Below are 23,081 nucleotides of genomic sequence, written 5' to 3' on the forward strand. Positions count from 1 at the left end.
CCCACTGATGTCTGAACCCAGCACTACCGATCTTAAAAAAGCAACAAGGAAGATCAAAGCGCTGAGTAAACTGAAGCACTTCATTTGGCAAGCTATCTCTGGATACGTCGCTACGGCGCAGAATCTAAGAGATCGCCATTGTGCTCAAGAAAGTACATGTGTTCGCTGCGGTGCGGATTCCGAAACTATTAACCATACTCTATTTGAATGCCCACCTGCTTTGCAGTGTTGGGCTCTGTCGCAAATCCCTACAGCTCCAGGGTTATTCCTGCGGCAATCTCTTTTTGAAAACATCGATTATCTACTAGGGAAAGCAAAGGGACATGGCGTAAATGCGGAAACGATGAAAGTCTTTCCATGGATAATGTGGTATATAAGGAAGGCGCGCAACGAGAAGCTGTTTAATAACAAGGACATTACACCGCTGGACACGATCCAAATCGCCATGAGAGAAGCAGAGAGCTGGACGATTGCTCAACTCACGCCAATAATGGAAGATACGGTGATGAATGAGGCACTCGAGGATGTATCTACAATGATCCAAGCTCCGGAACCACCAAGATGGAGATGCCAGGTAGATGCCTCATGGATAAGTTCTCGAGAAGGCACTGGTCTAGGTTTCGTGATACTAGATGCAAGAGCGACATCTCTGTTCGGGGCAAAGAGAGCACACACGACGGAATCTCCTCTACATGCAGAGGCTGAAGGGCTCATATGGGCAATGCTGGAGTCGCTAAACAGAGGATACATGTCATTGCATTTTGAATCCGATTGTCAACAATTAGTGAACCTTATACAAAGAGATGACGAAGAGTGTCCGACATTGGCACCGGAACTGGACGAAATCAAAGCTATGTGTAGTAGTTTCGACATCTTCTCTATTGCGTATGTCTCATGGTCTCTTAATATCTGTGTGGATGGCTTGGCAAAAGGAGTCCGGTCACGCGATTTCAGGGTTCTTTATGTTCAAAGTTGCGCTCCATGGTGGCTAGCCCCTGTTGCTAACCAAATGGATGCAGCCTAAGTTTGATTTTATTTCGATGTCAAAAAAAAAAAAAAGGAACTCAACTAGTTGTTAAGAGAAAACATTTTTTTCTAGATGAAAAATATCCTGGATATCAAAACTTTAATTGTCAGAAAACCCATGTTTCAATTTTATTCATTCGAGAGAGTTTGGTGGTCTTAAAATGGTTCGGGGAGTTTTTTCAAAAATATCCGAAATATAAAACTACAGTTAAGTCTCTATCCTTGGTAAAAGTTTTTGTTTTTTGTTCATCTAGAACTCTGATCCCATTCTTCTTTTTCCCAGCTTTTGGTTGGTTCATGAGATTCTTTTTCCTTTTATCCTATGAAGCCGAAGAAGGCCTGATTCAAAGGCCCAAAAAGCAGAGACTCATGATGACGCATGTCCCAATTATTCACACACATTCAAACACAGCAGCATTACACATATCACCATACCTACCACACATATCCATATCACTGATTTATGTACAAACGTATGTATGAATCTCCCAATATGAGATTATTCGGAAAGGAACCCTTTTACAGTTCTCATAGTCAATCCCAGGTGGTCCAGTTCCCTCTCTTTTTCTTGTGGAAAAACATAAGAGCGATGATGATATTCTCCTGACAAAAGATCTGTAACTCTTATAATTGAAATACGAATCTATGCAAGAGCATTTTAACCCCTCAGAGATATTCGCTGCAGCACACATAGATTTAGTTGAGAAGCCTTTAGCTTAAAAAGTCTAGAGAAGCAGTCACAAGAAACTCTCACAAGCTGAATAGAATCATATGAACGTAACAATCACAGAACAACTTTTATCATTGCTTAAAATAATGAGATGTGAAGAGTCTCTCGACTGCGAGTAAAGTCATACTTCTTAAGAGTGAGGAGCATTGCCAACAGAGTGATCTTGATCATCTCTAGTACTCTCATATTCTCTCAAACTAGTTTAGCGTTAACGCAATCCCCACCTCACGAGAATATAAGCTTGCATCATTATCGATTTCAGGAATGTTCACTTCAATGCATATGATGTCACAGATCCTCGAGTCTATTCTCATTTCTCAAACAAGACTTTCAATGATCATTCATGGCCTCTAATATAGTAAATCCCTATTACTTATCTCACACATCTACCGATTCAATACTAGTTTTATCTAGTGTCAAGTCACAAGCAAACAAGCAACGATCTTTACACTCAAGACCAATAACATCATAGATATATATATATAGCACACTTCGGTTCAAGAGTTGGAAACACTAGATTAAGACCAATAACCACTGAACAAGAGACGAACTCTCTTTACTAAAATCTTAATATCTCAACACTAACCAACGTTTAAGCGTCACTATCGTCGCTGCTATCATCATCATCCTCGTTAGCTCCACCACGGTCATTGGAGATGTAGACTCCAGGCTGGATCGATCGTCTCCTAGTCCTCGACGGGAGGATATTATCCAAATCCACCTCCGCCAACGGATCGTCTGACAAATCGCTTTCGGCGTACTCATCGCCATCTTCGTCGTCTTCATCATCATCACTGTCGTCACTCTCCTCAACTTCGATCATTTTTCCTTTTCCTTTATCCTCTCTCGATATGCCTTTTCCTTTCCTATCAACCTCCCCATCATCATCATCCTCGTCTTCCTCTTGCTCTTCTTCTTCTCCATCTCCACCTTCTTTCTTCTCTTCATCTGCAAGATCGTCGGGTACGCCTATATTCTCGACACCGCTTCCGTTAACTTCTCCGTCTTTAGACTCGGAACCAGCAGAGCTCGACGACGGATTAAGCTTCTGAGCCTTGCTCGCCACATTGTCCTCGTCTTGGGAACAGAGATCCGATTTCCGCTTCACCGGAAACGATGACTCCTGCTGATTCTCAACGTCAGCCATGAATGAATCGTCTTCCTCACACTTCAGAGACTCGCGGCGGGTTCGATGAGTTAGGGCTTTGAGCAAACAGAAACAAACTGTAGCCCTAAAATTTTCGCGGTAATTTTCTATTTACTTTATTTATTGGGCTCGGCCCATTAGCCCATTTTCTCGTAACTGATTTTTTTGGAGATCGTGCGGGGAGATACTTAACCGGTCTAGCGCTACTGCCACTATCTAACCGGTTTGGTTTTACTCCCGTTAGTAATATAATTCGAACCGGTTTATCCATCATGATTGAAGAAGTAGAGAGATCCATCGGAGAAGAAGAAGAAAGAGATTTTGAGAAACAATGACGTCGAGGTACTGGGTGGTGTCTCTACCGGTGAAGGACTCTTCTTCCTCCTTGTGGAATCGTCTCCAAGAGCAGATCTCTAAGCATTCATTCGATACTCCAGTTTATCGGGTACGCGATCTAATTTCCAGCAGAGATCTTGTGATTTCGATCTAATTTTGATTTCAATTTTGGCAGTTCAACATACCTAATCTTCGTGTTGGAACCTTAGATTCTCTTCTCGCTCTCGGCGATGATCTGCTCAAGGTAACATTTCGCGTTTTCCTCTCCTGATTGGATCACGATGATGATGATCGATTGGGATGTGCAGTCGAACAGCTTTGTGGAAGGAGTTTCTCAGAAGATCAGGAGGCAGATCGAGGAGCTGGAGAGGATTTCTGGTGTTGAGAGCAATGCTCTTACTGTTGATGGAGTTCCTGTTGATTCTTACCTCACCAGGTATCTCATTTTCTTCTTTCTGATTGCTGTTATGATGTGATCAAGATCGGTAAAGAACGAAACTTTGTTTTGATTGGCGTCAAGGTTTGTGTGGGATGAAGCTAAGTACCCAACAATGTCGCCTTTGAAGGAGGTTGTGGAGAATATTCAGTCTCAGGTTGCCAAGATTGAGGATGATCTCAAGGTATTGATGCTTAACCTTTAGCTGAATGGGTCCGTTGGTATTACATGTTTGAACAATGTGAGTTTCTTTGTGAATAGTAGTTTGTAGATCTTGGTTTACGTTCTGATTAGAAATATCTTCTGGTGATTCAGTGAATTGGTAGTGCTAACGAGTCTGATTTCACGTGTATTCAGGTTCGTGTAGCTGAATATAACAATGTCCGCGGTCAACTCAATGCCATTAACCGAAAGCAGAGTGGAAGGTAAGCTTTTGTTTACTTTCTATTATTCATACTTTGCAATCTCATCACCGCGGTCAACTCAATGCCATGTAATGTTTATATGATAATGCTGTTGGCCTTTTTATCTTTTTTCTCTTTAGATATTGTATATATTTTGTGGCAATGCGGCTGATCTGATCTCCCCCTTTTTGTTACAGCTTAGCTGTTCGTGACCTCTCAAACTTGGTTAAGCCAGAAGATATTGTGGCCTCAGAACATCTCGTGACTCTCCTTGCTGTTGTTCCAAAGTACTCCCAGAAAGACTGGCTAGCATGTTACGAGACATTAACCGAATATGTGGTAAGCTGTTGATTTGTTTGAGTTTATGGATTTAGACCACTGGTAACCACTTAAATATTTTCCGTCACAGTGAAATTGATATTAATCACTTTATTCTAACTGTTTTCAGGTTCCTAGGTCCTCGAAGAAGTTGTTTGAGGATAATGAGTACGCTCTTTACACCGTCACTCTCTTTAGTCGTGTTGCAGACAATTACCGGACAAGTGCCCGTGAGAAAGGCTTCCAAGTGAGTATGCTATTCAAGTTCTTGATATGGCCTTTATAGCTTCCTTAGAAGTTGGAAATAGCTACCTGCTAGTAGTAGTGATACAATCAGAAATAACTACCTGTTGATTCTAAAAGCTTTGTTCAACGTACGTTGTACACCCTTTTCTTTTAGATCCGTGATTTTGAACATAGCGTTGAAGCACAAGAGACTCGTAAACAAGAGCTAGAAAAGTTGGTTCAGGATCAGGAAAGTTTGAGAACCTCCCTTTTGCAATGGTGCTACACCAGCTATGGAGAGGTACATATAGCTATGCTCTGGTAAACATCATCTTAGAAATCAACACCCGAATCTGTTTTGATCATTTGGTCTATATCTGTAGGTTTTCAGCTCCTGGATGCATTTCTGTGCTGTGCGCATATTCGCTGAGAGCATAATGAGATATGGTTTACCTCCTGCGTTCTTGGTAAGTTATGACTCCAAGCTATGCTTTTTCAAGTGAATCCCTCAACCCTGTTAACTCCCTGACCAAACTACTTCCTCTTTTCATGACTTATTTTCCAGGCATGCGTCTTATCTCCGGCTGTGAAGAGTGAAAAGAAAGTACGCTCCATTCTTGAACGCTTGTGTGATTCTACCAACAGGTATGCTTTATCGCTCTAGACATAGGCTACATGTAAGAAGTAGAATGTTTGAGTCTGATTGTATGAAAAAACAATGCAGTTTATACTGGAAAAGCGAGGAGGATGGAGGAGCTGCCATGGCTGGTTTAGCCGGTGACTCGGAGACACATCCTTATGTCTCCTTCACGATCAACCTTGCTTGAAATTGATGAGAGATTGGTTTGATGCTTCTTCTCCATCTGTTATGTTTGTTTGTGTTCTATATATTTCATTTTTTATTTTTCGTAATATATTTTGAAAATAAAAGAAGGAAATATTAAGGTGGCACTCAAGATACTGTAATTTTATTTTGGCCGGAGTCTTTTTAGATTCCGATGAGTTTCTGATACTTGTGGAGGAGAGAAGAGGTTATACAGTTGGTACCTTCTCAAATAATAATATTTTCTTATTTCACTGTAACGTTTTATGTATTTAAGCTACTTTTCATCAGTCAGAGCAATTCAAATTTGTTCGTTTTTACAAAAAAAACAAATCTGACCGACTCAATTTTTGTTCATACTTTTTTCTCTTCGTAAAGTTGAGCTATCCATCCGCAGAAGTCACATGGTTTGGATGACACTAAAGTACTACTAACACATCTGACTTCTGTAGGTATATTCCTAATTATACTGTTAATTTCTTAAATAAATAAATACACATAAGTGTAACAGTATCAACATAGTACATGTCGAAGTTCGCAAGGTTTAAGAACAAAAATAACAAGGAGAAGGAAAGTAAAAGCGAAACACAAAGATTACAACATCAATAAAGTACAGATAGAAAGCTATAGATCCCAACAATGACCAGAACCAAAGGAACATCAGGACGGAGCCGCATGGAGATGCCTGCAACCTTCCCATTAAACTGGCCTGAGCTAGGACCAGGGGCCTCTGTTTCTGGAGCAGGAGATGCAGCAGTATCGAATGTACGGTCTTTGGTCGGAGAAGGGAAAAACGAGGACATATCCGGTGCATTGCTATACGGTAAGACAGCAGGAGAAGCTAAGATTGTGGGTTCACTGCAAACCAGAGTCCATTGAACCGACAAAACGATCAAGAGAAACACAGAAACTGAGAAGCTAGACGACAGAGCCATGGGTGTTTCTTTTTCTTTTCCTTCTGTTCTGCAGAGAAGAAAGATACTTCTTCCAAGTGATTATAAAGAACAAAACAGAGAAAAGACAGATTATTTTGTTCCCATGTGTGTATGTGCGTGTCTTACTAAGAAACAAAGAAGTGAATGAATGTCTTCACGGACTACATTATGGGTCCGTAACTGTTTTCACATGCCTGTTTTGTTTCTACCTCTTAAGTCATGTGATTGCATTTACCTCTTCTCACTTCCACCACCTAAGGGTAATAAGTAATGTGCTAATCATTCATAATATAAGATTCTTTTTACCTTTGGTTTAATAAGAATTACATAAAATATTCTTTTAGAAAGCTTGCAAATGAAATGAATCAAACAAAACAAAGATGGGCTATAAAGACAACAAAAATTAACGATTTAATCCCTTTTTTCTTTCTCAAAAACAAACAATATAAGAGGCTCGTGACAGTAGCATGTAATCCGCAAAGCTTGTTGATATTCTTCTGCAGACTCAAATGGCGTGTGAATGTCTTGACAATAATGATGCTACAACAGTCTGAGATGAGCGGTATCATTCAACCGCTTAACCTGCCACCCGGTTTTCCACGAATGTTGCAACACGGTCACGGAGGAATCCTCCACACAGATCTTATGCGTCATTACCGAGCTGCATCCGAGTACACCGGTCAGAAGACACTTAATAGGTAACGAATGTGTGAAAACTCCAATGCAGGTCGAGAGCTGAGAAGAGGAACTCTTGCTGTTTACATCACCAAGCTGTTGTTCATCGTTCTGATGATTAAACATCTCTTCACTACCCGTCGTGTTCATCACCTGAAACCTGCTCTTCCCAGACTTCTTCCTCGTCAAACTTGGACGATGAATAGACGTAGCTAGCGAGTGAGGATTACTACTCTGTGACAACCCTACTCGAGCATTGTTGTGATGTGTAGACCTAAGTCCGTTGAGAAACTGAACCATCCGAAACTCAACTTGTCTGAGTGACTCACCTGACGGAGGTGAGAAGTCAGGTTGGCTTCTCTCTATCAAACTCAGAGTCTCGGGCGTGTAGATCTCTGATCTGTGGAAGCCTTCCCATTCTCCTAGACTCATCTCAACGATAGCGTCTGAGGACTGTACATGCTCCTCCGGAAAATTCATCTCCTACATAGAAGCATCAAACGCAGCGTTTAATCAAGAATCAGTTACAAATCAACATTTCGTCTTCTTCAACGATCCTAAACACTCTATGAAGAGTATCAAAGGCAATGATTCATCTATAACACAGCCTTAAGATCTGAAGTGAGATTACCTGGCAAACGGAAACGGCCATGGATCTAGCACGATCCAGAGGCGAAGCGAAGACGGAGGCGAACCGAACGCCTTCGGAGTTCAAAAACACGGCGAGAGCCCTCGCCTGGCGTTTCCCGTTGGGGGTGAGAGCTGCCACGTGGCACCTCCCTCCGATCAGATCGGGCCTTAGGTCGAGATCGCACTCTCCGTGGCTGATTAGATAAACCTCCGTGACGGCAGCGGCGCGATCGTGCTCCACCGCGGAGGAGGAGACACCGGAGAAGAGAGGAGGAGGTGGGGCGAGGAGGACGTTGTAAGGGTCCCAGACTTTGATCGAAGGTCCTATTCGAGGCGTGCCGAGGGAAGAGAGCTGAGGAGAGAGAGGGGAGGCGGACGCGTGGCAGGGAAGCATCTCGGGCTCTTGCTCGAGGACTTTCTTCACCAAAAGACTGTCCAGCTCGGTCCTTCTTCTGTTCAGTCCGCCGTTAGCATCTTCTTCTTCTTCGATTTCTGGTTCATCTTCTTCGTCGTCTTCTTCTTCATCGAGTAGCTGTGAAGACTGTGATGAACCCATCTCTTTGTTCAACGTGCTCGGAAAGTGAGAAAAGTTGCGGGGGCGAGGTTAAACCGGTAGAGTAATGCTGCTTCCAGCGAATAACATTTTCAGATCTTGATGAGCTGTAAACCTCCAGATTAATTAGAAGGTTTTGAATCTCACTGGTACGGCCCAAACGTAGCAATAAATATTGGGCCTACCTGTCTAAAATATTCAAAATCTTGGCCCTCAAGTAACACATTTCTTTTCCATAATGATTAGGCATTATAACCATAGACTAACTCTAGGGTTTAAAATGAATTTGTGTCAGCACTAGTAAATATAGTCAATTGACCTTGTTGGTGTATTTTACCTACAATATTTTTAACAGTGACTTAATCATTCTTAACTTAAAGAATTTACGCTAGCTTTCAAAAGTCCAAAAATATATTTTAAATTAATATGATCTCAAATATAATTTATACTAATAAAATGGACCTTTTGAAGCTTCGTAGGCGTCCACGTCAGCGGAAAAAACTTATTCTAAAAGATGACACGTGGCATTAACAAAAAAAAAAAAATACATATAAAGAAAAATAAATAATAAGTAAATATATAATATAAGAAATAGAAATGTTACATTAAACAATAATAAGTAAATATACAATATAAGAAAAATAAATAAAAAGTAAATATACAAAATAAGAAATAGAAATATTACATTAAACATCTATCATAATTTATAATCTGATATAAAAGCAAGAAAATTAGAAAACGTAAATGTATAATTAAAAAATAAAAAACTAAATTAAACACTTATCTGAAAAATGTATCTACTTTTGAGGCTCCATAGGGCGTACATATCAGCGGAAAAACTTATTCTAAAAGATGACACGTGACATTAACAAAAAATAAAAATAAAAATACATATAACGAAAAATAAATAATAAGTAAATATATAATATAAGAAATAGAAATGTTACATTAAACAATAATAAGTAAATGTACAATATAAGAAAAATAAATAAAAAGGAAATATACAATATAAGAAATAGAAATATTAGATTAAACATCTATCATAATTTATAATCTTATATAAAAGCAAGAAAATTAGAAAACGTAAATGTATAATTAAAAAATGAAAAAAACTAAATTAAACATCTATCTGAAAAATGTATCTATACTAAAAAAATAGAGATCTATACTAATAAAATGGAGGTTTTGAGGCTTCATAGGACGTCCACATCAACGGAAAAAATTTCTTCTAAAAGATGACACAAGGCATTAACAAAAAATAAAAAATAATTATACATATAAAGAAAAATAAATAATATGTAAATATATAATATAAGAAATAGAAATGTTACATTAAACAATAATAAGTAAATATACAATATAAGACAAATAGATAAAAAGTAAATATACAATATAAGAAATAGAATATTACATTAAACATCTATCATAATTTATCATCTGATATAAAAGTAAGAAAATTAGATTACGTAAATATATAATTAAAAATAAAAAAACTAAATTAAACATCTATCTGAAAAATGTATCTATATTAATAAAATGGAGCTTTTGAGGCTCCATAGAGCGTCCACATCACCGAAAAAAACTTCTTCTAAAAGATGACACGTGTCATTAATAAAAAATAAAAAATAAATATACATATAAAGAAAAATAAATAATAAGTAAATATACAATATAAGAAATAGAAATATTACATTAAAAATAATAAGTAAATATACAATATAGGGAAAAATAAATAAAAAGTAAATATACAATACAAGAAATAGAAATATTACATTAAACATCTATTATAATTACATTAAACATCAATCATAATTTATCATTTGATACAATTAAGAAATGAAAAAAAACTAAATTAAAAATCTATCTAAAAAATGTATAGTAAAATAAATAATAACTAAATACACAATATAAAAAATAGAAATATTATGTTATACAATTATCGTAATATTAGAATAAATAAATATAAAATATAAGAAAAACTAAATATTAAGTAAATATAGTATATAATAAATAAAAATATTACATTAAATATATATCGTAATATTATCATTGATATAAAAGCAAAAAATTTAGAATAAATAAATATACAAAATAAGAAAGATAAACAGTAAGTAAATATACAATATTAAAAATGGAAAAACTAAATTGAGCACATATCTAAAAATTGTATAGTTCAATAAATAATAAGTAAATATATAACATAAAAATATTAGATTAAACATCTATTATAATATTAAAATAACTAAATATAAAATATACGAACTATACTAATAAAAGGGAGCTTTTAAGGCAGCGTCCACATCAGCAAAAAAAAACTTCTTCTAAAAGATGACACGTGACATTAATAAAAAATAATAAAAAAAGTATACATATAAAAAAATTAATAAGTAAATATATAATATATATATAAAAAAAAGGAAATATACAATATAAGAAATATAAATATTACTTTAAACATCTATCATAATTTATCATTTGATATAAAGCAAGAAAATTATAATAAGTAAATATACAATTAAGAAATGAAAAAAACTAAATTAAACATCTATCTGAAAAATATATAGTTAAATAAATAATAACTAAATACACAATATAAAATATAGAAATATTATATTATACAATTATCGTAATATAACAAAAAAATATAAGAAAAAATAAATATTAAGTAAATATAGTATATAAAAAATAAAAATATTACATTAAATATATATCGTAATATAATCATTGATATAAAAGCAACAAAATTTAGAATAAATAAATATACAAAATAAGAACGATAAACAATAAATAAATATACAATATAAAAAATGGAAAAACTAAATTAAACATTTATCTGAAAAATGTATAGTTAAATAAATAATAACTAAATATCCAACATAAAAATATTAGATTACACATATATTATAATATTAGAATAACTAAATATAAAATATAAGAAAAATGAATTTACTTAATAATTACATTTCTTATTCACGAAAATTTACTTATTATAAATCATAGAAAGTCCATCTTTATATTTACTTATTATAGTATATAACATTTCTATATGATTAATATTACTAGGAGGAGGAGCATTACGATACTCCACAATAATATTAAATATAGTTTTACATTTTAATATTACTAATTTTCAAAAATTATAAATAATATGCAAACATACAGCATCAAAAATGGAAAAACTATATTAAACATATGTAAAATTACAATTTTTCACTTAAAAGAAAAAGACGGCTTATCTCCATAATGTAACATTACCGTTTTATAAAACAAAAAACAAAAAACATTATATATAATTTCGAAAATAATAAATATATGTAAACATACAACATAAAAAATGGAAATACTACATTAAACATATGTAAAATTACCATTTTACATTTTTATTTTTAAAAAATAATATGTAAACATACAACATACAAAATAGAAAAACTACATTAAACATAAGTAAAATTACTATTTTTCACTTTAAAAAAAAGAGGCTTATCTCCATAATGTTAAAATTAGTAATATTAAAATGTAAAACTATATTTTATGCCACGTGTCATCTTTCGGGAGAAGTTTTAAGATTTAAACATCTATCTTAAAATATAAAATATAGATATTAACTAAATATAAAGTATAAGAAAGAGAAATACTCAATATATAGAAAAATAAATAATAAGTAAATATTATAAATATATGAATTATATATACAATAAAAAGTAAATGCACAATTTTTAAAATATGGAAATAGTACATTAAATATTAAACATCTATCTTAAAATGTAAAATATAGATATTAAGTAAATAGAAAGTATAAGAAAAAGAAATACACAACTTAAAAACAATGGAAAAAGTATATTAATATTTAAACATCTATCTCAAAATGTAAAATATAGATATTACGCAAATAGAATGTATAAAAAAAAGAAATACACAATTTAAAAAATGGAAAAAGTACATTAGTATTTAAACATCTATCTTAAAATGTAAATCTATCTTAAAATATAAAATTATTAGTAAATAGAAATTATAAGAAATAGAAATAGGAGGTCTATAGAAAGGTTATATACTATAATAAGTAAATATAATTTAATATTATGTTATATTATATAAAATTACATAATATTATATAATTTAATATTATGTAATATTTAATATTATTGTTAGTAATATTAATCATATAGAAATGTTATATACTATAATAAGTAAATATAAAATATAAGAAAAAATAAATAATAAGTAAATATAGTATATAAGAAATAAAATATTATATTAAATATATATCGTAATATTATGATTGATATAAAAGCAGGAAATTTATAGTAAATAACTATACAAAATAAGAGAAGATAAACATTAAGTAAATATACAATATAAAAAATAGAAAAACTAAATTAAACATTTATCTGAATTAAACATTTATTAAGGAGTTAAAATACATCTATGCTATAAGGTTAAATAAACTAGACTTAGGGTTTAGAGTTATGGGGTGGAGTTTTATGGATATGATTTCAAAGTTTGAAAAATAAAAAAGAAATATTAACATTTTCAAAATAAAATGGGTTATTTTGGTCATTTCCTTATTGATGACTATTTTGTTATAAAAACTTAAAAACGACTATTTGAAAGAGTTGTCCTACAAATTAAGAAAATTTAAATAATAAATAAATATATAATATAAAAAATGGAAAACTATATGAAACATCTATATGAAAAATGTATAGTTTTTGTTTTTTCTAAAGAAATTACTATTCACACAAACATACAATTTAGAATTTTGTTCCTGTTCAGAATACAATGTCCAAATGAATAACTATATAGTTAACATTTAAAAATCAAAATAGCTCCGCGCGTAGCGCGGGTTAACTCATAGTCTATACTAATAAAAGAGACTTTTTGAGGCTCCATAGAGCGTCCACATCAGTAAAAAAATTTCTCTCGAAAGATGACACGTGACATTATTATTTAAAAATAGAAAATAAATAATAAATAAATTTGCAATATAAGAAAAAATATATAATAAGTAAATAAACAATATAAGAAATAGAAACATTGCATTAAACAATACTAAGTAAATATATAATATAAGGAAAAATAAATAATAAGTAAATATACAATATAATAAATAAAAATATTACATTAAACATCTATCATAATATAATCATTTGATATAAAAAAAAAATTAGAATAAGTAAATATTCAATTGAGAAATGAAAAACTAAATTAAACATCTTTAAAATAATAACTAAATACAAAATATAAGAAATCGAAATATTATACTAAACATTATCGTATTAAACATTATCTTATATTAATAGAATAAATAAATATAAAAGACAAGAAAAATAAATAATAAGTAAATATAGTATATAAGAAATAAAAATATTACATTAAATATATATCATAATATTATCATTGATATAAATATAAAAAATAAGAAAAGATAAACATTAAGTAAATACAATATAAAAAAATGGAAAAACTAAATTAAACATATATCTGAAAAATGTAAAGTTAAATAAATAAAAGTAAATTTACATTATAAAAATATTACACTAAACATAAATTATAATATTAGAATAAGTAAATATAAAAATACAACCTTTTGAGGCTCCATAGTGCGTCCACATCAGCAAAAAAACTTCTCTCGAAAGATGACACGTGGCATTATTATTTAAAAATAGAAAATAAATAATAAGTAAATTTGCAATATAAGGAAAAATATATAATAAGTAAATAAACAATATAAGAAATAGAAACATTGCATTAAACAATAATAAGTAAATATACAATATAAGGAAAAATAAATAATAAGTAAATATACAATATAATAAATTGAAAAATTACATTAAACATCTATCATAATATAATCATTTGATACAAAAAAAAATTAGAATAAGTAAATATACAATTGAGAAATGAAAAACTAAATTAAACATCTATAAAATAATAACTAAATACAAAATATAAGAAATCGAAATATTATACTAAACATTATCATATTAAACATTATCTTATTAATAGAATAAGTAAATATAAAAGATAAGAAAAATAAATAATAAGTAAATATAGTATATAAGAAATAAAAATATTACATTAAATATATATATCATAATATTATCATTGATATAAATATAAAAAATAAGAAAAGATAAACATTAAATAAATACACAATATAAAAAATGGAAAAACTAAATTAAACATATATCTGAAAAATGTAAAGTTAAATAAATAAAAGTAAATTTACATTATAAAAATATTACACTAAACATAAATTATAATATTAGAATAAGTAAATATAAAATATAAGAAAAATAAATTATAAGTAAATATACAATATAAAAATACAAAAAATATATTAAACCTTTATCTGAAAATATATAATAATGTAAATAATAAGTAAATATATAATATAAGAAATAGAAATATTACATTAAACATCTATACTAATAAAAGAGATCTTTTGAGGCTCCATAGAGCGTCCACATCAGTAAAAAAAGCTTCTCCCGAAAGATGACACGTGGCATTATTATTTAAAAAATAGAAAATAAATAATAAGTAAATTTGCAATATAAGAAAAAATATATAATAAGTAAATAAACAATATAAGAAATAGAAACATTGCATTAAACAATAATAAGTAAATATACAATATAAGGAAAAATAAATAATAAGTAAATATACAATATAATAAATAGAAATATTACATTAAACATCTATCATAATATAATCATTTGATATAAAAACAAAAAAAAATTAGAATAAGTAAATATACAATTGAGAAATGAAAAACTAAATTAAACATCTATAAAATAATAACTAAATACAAAATATAAGAAATCGAAATATTATACTAAACATTATTGTATTAAACATTATCTTATTAATAGAATAAGTAAATATAAAAGATAAGAAAAATAAATAATAAGTAAATATAGTGTATAAGAAATAAAAATATTACATTAAATATATATCGTAATATTATCATTGATATAAATATAAAAAATAAGAAAAGGTAAACATTAAGTAAATACACAATATAAAAAATGGAAAAACTAAATTAAACATATATCTGAAAAATGTAAAGTTAAATAAATTAAATTAAATTTACATTATAAAAATATTACACTAAACATAAATTATAATATTAGAATAAGGAAATATAAAATAGAAGAAAAATAAATTATAAGTAAATATACAATATACAAATACAAAAAATACATTAAACTTTTATCTGAAAATATATAATAATCTAAATAATAAGTAAATATATAATATAAGAAATAGAAATATTACATTAAACATCTATCGTAATATTATGATTTGATATAAAACAAAACAATTAGATAAATAAATATACAATATAAGAAATAAAAAAACTACATTAAAAGTCTATCTGAAAATGTATAGTTTAACATTTTATTATTTTCAAATATTTTTCTAAGTAAATATATAATATAAGAAAAATAAGCACAGAATATAAGATAATATTTTTTATCACATTAAACATCTATCATAATATTATCATTTGATATAAAAACAAAATAATTAGAATAAGTAAATTTATAGTATAAGAAAAAAAGAAGAAGGTAAAATACAATTAAGAAATTAAAAGACTAAATTAAACATATCTCTGAAAAAATGTATAGTAAAATAAATAATAAGTAAATATACTATATAAGAAATACAAGTATTATATTAAACATCTACCGTAATATTAGAATAAGTAAATATACAGTATAAGGAAAAATACAAAATAAGTAAATATATAATATTAGAACTGGAAAAACTAAATTAAACATCTATCTGAAAAATGTATAGTAAAATAAATAATTAGTAAATATAGACTATAAGACATAAAAATATGGATCATCTTTTTTGGAGAGTTAATCCAAAAATGGAGGATCACCAATTTGCGTGGATATTATGGTATATTTAGAAAGGTCGAAACAACAAAGTTTTTAGCAATTTGGATGTTGATCCAAGAGATACGCTTAAACTACCGGAATTAGAATCAACACTTTGGGCGGAGGCACATGTAACAAATAATTAGAGGGTTGCAAATCAAGTACATGAAAGAATTGTACCAACAATACCAGGAAAATGGTGTTTCATAGATTGCTCATGGAAAGATAAGGAACAATTCTTAGGACAAGGCTGGTACATCACTTTAGCGGGTTTTGATGGATTGTTAGGGGCACGGAATGTCCGGGCAAGTCTTTCACTTCTTCATTCGGAGGTAGAAGCGCTAATATGGGCAATGGAATGCATGAGGAATTTACGGTAATTTCATGTCACATTTGCGACAGATTGTTCTCAATTAATAAAGATGGTTTCGGAACCAGAAGAATGACCAGCGTTTGACAATTATCAGGAAGACATTAAACTGCTGAAAAGAAGCTTTCAAAACTCAGAGATCGTTCATGTACCTCAGACAGAAAATCCAAAGGCGGATAGCTTAGCACGCAGTGCTAGGAAACAACCATCTTTCGTCGTTCACATGGACAGAGTTACCGGTTTTGTTTACAGAGTCAGCATGAGTTTGTAGATGATTGATGTAAAAAAAAAAAGACATATAAATATTAGTACAAAAATAAATAATAAGAAATATTATTATGATATTTTATTTTTATTCTAATATTATAATAGATTTATAATTTAATATTATGTAATATTTTAATATTATTGTTAGTAATATTAATCATATAGAAATGTTATATACTATAATAAGTAAATATAAAATATAAGAAAAAATAAATAATAAGTAAATATAGTATATAAGAAATAAAATATTATATTAAATATGTCGTAATATTATGATTGATATAAAAGCAGGAAATTTATAATAAATAACTATGCAAAATAAGAGAAGATAAACATTAAGTAAATATACAATATAAAAAAAAGAAAAACTAAATTAAACATTTATCTGAATTAAACATTTATTAAAGAGTTAAAATACATCTATGCTATAAGGTTAAATAAACTAGACTTAGAGTTTAGAGTTATGAGGTGGAGTTTTGTGGATATGATTTCAAAGTTTGAAAAATAAAAAAGAAATATTAAAATTTTCAAAATAAAATGGGTTATTTTGGTCATTTCCTTATTGATGACTATTTTGTGACAAAAACTTAAAAACGACTATTTGAAAGAGTTGCCCTACAAATTAAGAAAATTTAAATAATAAGTAAATATATAATATAAAAAATGGAAAATTATATGAAACATCTATATGAAAAATGTATAGTTTTCTGTTTTTTTTCTAAAGAAATTACTATTCACACGAACATACAATTTAGAATTTTGTTGTTGTTCAGAATACAACGTTCAAATGAATAACTATATAGTTAACATTTAAAAATCAAAATAGCTCCGCGCGTAGCGCGGATTAACTCCTAGTTGTAAATAACTCTTGTGTTCATCGGCTTGATATTTAAATGTTTAACCTTGGATTTATTATGGTATAATTGAGGATTTTTATGAACCGATTCGTAAATGCCATAACCAAATAGACATATTTCCTTTTTACTTAGACAGTTTCCTTTTCTTTGTAAGCTTAAGATTTTCTTTTTCTAATCACTTTAAGATTTGTATACTTTCCATTTATCTATGACGATGTATTGTAATTCCATATATATATAAAGGGCTCCATAATTATGAGATATAGACAATCTCTTTCTCCCATTAATTTACAACACGTTATCAGCACGAAGCTCCCTAATTCCATAGTTTTAAAATCGACCAGAAACCCTATTTTCCTTTTCTTTCTCGTTTTGAAACATTGATCATCATAAACCATAATTTTTCTTTCTCTCTCGGCGGTTACCCTCTCATCTGATAAAGCCATCCAATACGACCATTCAATCCGACGACCCGATAGAAGCTCAGTCGATCCGACGATCCGATAAGTACCCGACTAGATGATCTGTTTGCATCCTGACGTACCGACGACCAGGTGATCCCGATATCGCATCCGATAGACGATCCGACTGACGATCCCGACTGCTCTTCGCGACCCGACGATCCGATTCGGCACGTACCAGCTCGCGAAGTTCTTCTCGATTCTCAGTGGTCCGTTCAACCCGTTTGGAGGTTAAGGTAAACATCTAAACCCTAAAACCTTAAAACTCCAAATCGGATTCTAATAATCCGATAAACCCTAAATCATGTTCCTACATGATTAAAACCCCAAATCGGATTTTACAAGTTAAAATCCGATAAACCCTAACCCTATATCTATAAACCCTAAATAATATAAGTATCGGAATTAATTATACTATAATTATCAAAATCACATATTAAAACCCTAATCGAATATTTTTGAAATCAAAACTGTTTTCGGTTTTGATCATTGAGGTTTTAAATCTGATTGAATCTGATGCGATGTTGCTAGAATTGTTTAACCGTTAAGTTGCTAGATTTATTATTCTCATCCTGCTAGTTTAATAATTCTGATCTGTTTAAGTCTTGATTAAATCTGACCTGCTTGTTTTTATTAATGCTTTGATCACAGTTAGGATTGATAGATTTATTTTCGCATCCTGCTTGGTTAATTGTTCATCTGATTTTTTTAAACCGACCAGCCTATTAAAACATTGATTGAATCTGATAGGTTGCTAGCTTGCTTTGCTTATATAATCTGATAGGTTGATAGATTGATTGAGGTTTACTTGTTTAAAATCCGAATGATCTGATTGCATGATTCTTGAGGTTTAATATCATCTGCTAGGATTGATAGTTTTGTAATCTGATCAGTTTTAAATAAAAACCCTAAATAGTCCGTATGATAGGTTATATTGATATGATTTGGATGTTTTTGAGAATAGAGAATCTGTATGCTAGGTTGATAGATTCATGATAAAATCTAATGTCTTGAGGTTTAAGATTGTATGCTAGGTTCGATTTTATTGATTGATATGATTAGAAATCATGAAACTTTAATTCTAGTCTTAACCTTAATCCGCATATCTGAAACTTGAAACCCTAAATTCATTATGCTTATGAGTTCTATTAAATTGATTGATCTGATTATATGTTTTTGAGGTTTGATAAATTCGGATACTATAGAGATTATTTACACACGGTTTATGCTAAATACCAATCAGCCTTGAAACTGATTCATTGAAATTCATGCTTGAAATCTATATTCTAGTATTGCTAAAATCAGCCTTGAAACTGATTGAGTGATTAATAAATATTTTACTAGTCTTGCTAAAATCCATTGATTGTTAAACCCTAATTGCATGATTAATTGAATCTGTTTTTGCTAGTTTTGATAAACCATAATATTATGAGCACATTGAAATAGTATTGCTGAGACTTGCTAGAAATTGACTGATTGATTAAATGCCTTTAAGATTGATAGTTTCATTGTCCTCACAAGATTGAAATCCGAATTGATTGTTTTTAAGAGTAAGGCCGCATGAAAATTATACCTAAATATTGAGTGAAATATGATTTGAGATGTCGAAAATCAACTTGGATTTTGCTGCCCTAAATCTCTCTGGAGATAATTATTTACGGTGGGCTTTGGATACAAAGATTATCGTAAAGTCAAAAAGACTTGGTGAATGTATCATAGAAGGCAATAATGCCAATGAGAAAGATTGATACAGGGCAACATTAATTATTCACCATCATCTTATTGAGAGTCTCAAAGATCAGTATTTCACAATTGAGAATCCTCTAGACCTTTGGACAAAATTCAAATCGAGATATGATCACCAAAGAAATGTGTTATTACAAAAAAGCTATGGAGGAATCTCAGAATCCATGACTACAAGTCCGTGGATGAGTCTATTGCTAGCTAATAAGAAACAATGAATTGAGACCTCCTGGATAAACCCCATTACCTGAAGCCAATAAGACCGCAAAGGAAAAGAAAGAATCCAAAGAATCTAACCACGTCCAGGATGATAGACCACACGGCCATGGCTGTGGAGGGTAGAAAGGACGTGGCCATGGCCACTATTATACATTTGGTCGTGGGAACCACTATGGCAAAGGCCATGGATATCAACCTAATTTGAGCCATGGTCGAGGCAGAGACTGTGGTATATCCTTTAAACCACAAAGCTCGACCAAATCAGTGTGCCATAGATGTGGAATGGGGAACCATTGGGCTAAGATATGTAGGATTCCCAAACATCTTTATGACCTCTATCAAGAGAGTCTGAAAGGGAAGAATCCTGAAGTCCACTTTGTATATAAAGATGGTAAAGATGATTTTTGATCATGAAAGAGATGATCCTACGGAATATGAAACTTCTGATTGCCTAAAAGAATAATGTTGATTTCGACTTATGTGTTTGTTTTGCTTTTATACTTGCTTTTTTTTATCACTTTGAATTTATTTTATTGCTTTGTTTGCTCTGAACTTAATAAAAGGAATGAATGATTTTTCAAATATATAAGTTTATAAGAAATATAGTTGCGGGTATTGCCATTCTCATGATAGGTTACGGGCAGACTAAAGAGATCTAATGATTTATATTCACTCATAGAAGCCCATTGAGTTTAAAAGATATAAGAGTGGTTTCCATATTGAAACAATGGGCAAAGGAAATAAAAAGTTCCTTTTAGATATATAAAATTCGCCCAAGACCATAGAAAAATGGCCGAGACTATACATGAATTCTCTACTGGTCTTTACTATGTCAAGATCAGGATGATAGAGGCTAAATGCCTGCGAAAAATATTCACTTTATGACATAACCGGATTGGTCATCCTGGTTCAAACATAATGCGAAATTGATATACAAATGGGCACACATTGAAAGGAAGAAAGAGTTATCCCAAAGAATCTCACGTGTGTAGCATGTACACAAGGGAAACTCATTGATAGGCCATCACCAGTCAATGAGACTAAGTAAATAATAAACTGGTAAATACATGTCTCAAGCATTTAAATGATTATGGTATGTCTATGAGAGTAAGTGTGGACAATTCCGTGATACATGTCCATACCAATAACGGTTTGGCCGAAATCTTTTATTAAACGCATACAACAGAGATTGCTAGACCATTACTTATGAGGTCAAAACTCTCAGTCACAGCTTGGACCACACGAAATTTACATGCATCTAAGTTAATACACATCATGCCATTTAGTGAGCATAAATATTCTCCATCAATTAGATAACGGGTCAAGAGCCAGACATATCCCATTATAAGACATTTGGATGTGCCGTCTATATACAAATTACTCCACCACAGAGAACTAAGATGGGACCTCAAAGGAGGATGAGAATTTATTTTGGATATGATTCTCCCACGATTATTAAGTATCTTGAGCCAAATATGGGTGATCAGTTTGAGGCCAGGTATACGGATTAGGGGAAGAAAGTAATAAGCTGGTAAAAGAGTAAAAGAGATTACACGGAATCAACCATCATTGTCTTGGCAAGATCCTCGGACTAAAGAATGTGAATTAGACGTCCAAAAGATAATACATTTACAAAAGGTAGCTAATCAATTGCCAGACTCATTTGCTGACCCGAAAGAGAGTGACTAAGTCATATATACCAGCTTATAATGCACTAATTCGAAATGAAGTCCAAGAAGGACATAATCAAGTTGCTACAGAGTCTAGACAACGTTATAAACGTGGTAGACCGATAGGTTCCAAAGATAAGAATCCTCGGAAATAAAAGAAAGGTGCAGAGAATGATAAACAAATCTGAGGTCGATGAAACCATCCTAGACATGAAAACAAAGCCGGCCGGCTCTAAGGTACCAAACACTGAGGCTTGGGACGCCAAGCTTCAGGGTACTAATAGTCCTGATAATAATGAGTTTGTAATCGATTATATCATGTCTGGAACATAATGGAATACATAAGAATGTCGACACATAGATGATATATTTATACACAAGGTAGCACTTGAACTAATGGATATAAACGAGGATCAGGAACCCACGTCAATATAAGAGTGCGCACTCGTAAGATCAGATTGGATTAAATGGAAACATGGAGTTAGACTATTTAAAGAAGAGAGACGTATTTGGTCATATAATATAGACGCCATATGATATAAACCAGTGGATATAAATGGGTATTTGTGAGTAAGAGAAATGAATATGAGAAATCGTGAGATAAAAAGCACGGCTTATTGCACAAGGATTCTCACAATAGACCAGGAATAGGTTATGAGGAAATATACTCCCCTGTGGTGGATACATATACTTTTAGATTCCTAATAAGTCTGGCTATATATATAAGAAATGAAATTAGATGGTCCACTGGATAAAAAGATAGAAGTACCAGAGGTTATTGAGCTCAAAGATAAAAAAAGTTCTCGAGAACAACATTGCATAAAGAAATTCGAAAATATCAGTGTATGTTGATAATCTGAACCTCTCGATACATGTCCCAAACAGCTGAATATCTTAAGAAAGATTTGAGATGAAAAACCTAGGCAAAACGAAATTCTGTTTGGGTTTACAGTTTGAGTACATTAATAATGAAATCCTTGTGCATCAAATGGCATATACAGAAAATGTACTCAAGAGATTTGATAAAGAACAAATTCGTGTGCATGGTCCAATGAGAGAGGATGAAGAAGTTCTTGGTCCTGAAATGCCATATCTCAGTGCCATAGGAGTTCTGATGTATCTGGCAAGCTACACTAGACCAGATACATGTTTTGCCGTGTATTTACTATCTAAACTTAGCTCATATTTGACCTAAAGGCACTGAGACGGGATTAGACATATATTTTGATTTATTTTATACTAACCAGTCCAAAGAAGGGTTAATTGGTTTTGTTGATACATGTTATCTATCAGATCTCAGACAGGTTATGAAACAAACCATCGCAACAACATTAGCCAAGAAATTTGTGAGTATATTTGGCCGCAGG

General features: G+C 31.1%; 4 protein-coding genes across 4 annotated transcripts; 1 reads left to right on the forward strand and 3 right to left on the reverse strand.

Moving 5' to 3' along the window:
- Positions 1-2,200: 2,200 nt before the first annotated feature.
- LOC106362047 (histone H2A.Z-specific chaperone CHZ1) lies at positions 2,201-2,903 on the reverse strand. Its single transcript, XM_013801862.3, has one exon. The coding sequence runs from the start codon at positions 2,901-2,903 to the stop codon at positions 2,349-2,351; it is 555 nt and encodes a 184-aa protein (XP_013657316.1). The 3' UTR covers positions 2,201-2,348.
- On the forward strand, positions 2,834-5,699 carry LOC106362046 (V-type proton ATPase subunit C). Its single transcript, XM_013801860.3, has 12 exons — positions 2,834-3,002; positions 3,148-3,348; positions 3,415-3,483; positions 3,548-3,675; positions 3,760-3,859; positions 4,033-4,100; positions 4,277-4,418; positions 4,528-4,644; positions 4,798-4,923; positions 5,006-5,089; positions 5,188-5,267; positions 5,347-5,699. Exons 2-12 carry the CDS (start codon positions 3,235-3,237, stop codon positions 5,447-5,449), a joined length of 1,131 nt encoding a protein of 376 aa, XP_013657314.1. The 5' UTR covers positions 2,834-3,002; positions 3,148-3,234; the 3' UTR covers positions 5,450-5,699.
- Positions 5,700-5,900: 201 nt separating this feature from the next.
- On the reverse strand, positions 5,901-6,509 carry LOC106362048. The gene has a single exon (XM_013801863.3). The coding sequence runs from the start codon at positions 6,378-6,380 to the stop codon at positions 6,048-6,050; it is 333 nt and encodes a 110-aa protein (XP_013657317.1). The 5' UTR covers positions 6,381-6,509; the 3' UTR covers positions 5,901-6,047.
- Positions 6,510-6,666: 157 nt separating this feature from the next.
- LOC106362049 lies at positions 6,667-8,338 on the reverse strand. Its single transcript, XM_013801864.3, has 2 exons — positions 7,687-8,338; positions 6,667-7,538 (listed from the first exon to the last, which is right to left on the reverse strand). The coding sequence occupies exons 1-2, from the start codon at positions 8,239-8,241 to the stop codon at positions 6,921-6,923; spliced, it is 1,173 nt and encodes a 390-aa protein (XP_013657318.1). The 5' UTR covers positions 8,242-8,338; the 3' UTR covers positions 6,667-6,920.
- Positions 8,339-23,081: the final 14,743 nt, after the last annotated feature.

This window comes from Brassica napus, chromosome C8 (assembly GCF_020379485.1).
Source record: "Brassica napus cultivar Da-Ae chromosome C8, Da-Ae, whole genome shotgun sequence".
Taxonomy (NCBI): Eukaryota; Viridiplantae; Streptophyta; class Magnoliopsida; order Brassicales; family Brassicaceae; genus Brassica; species Brassica napus.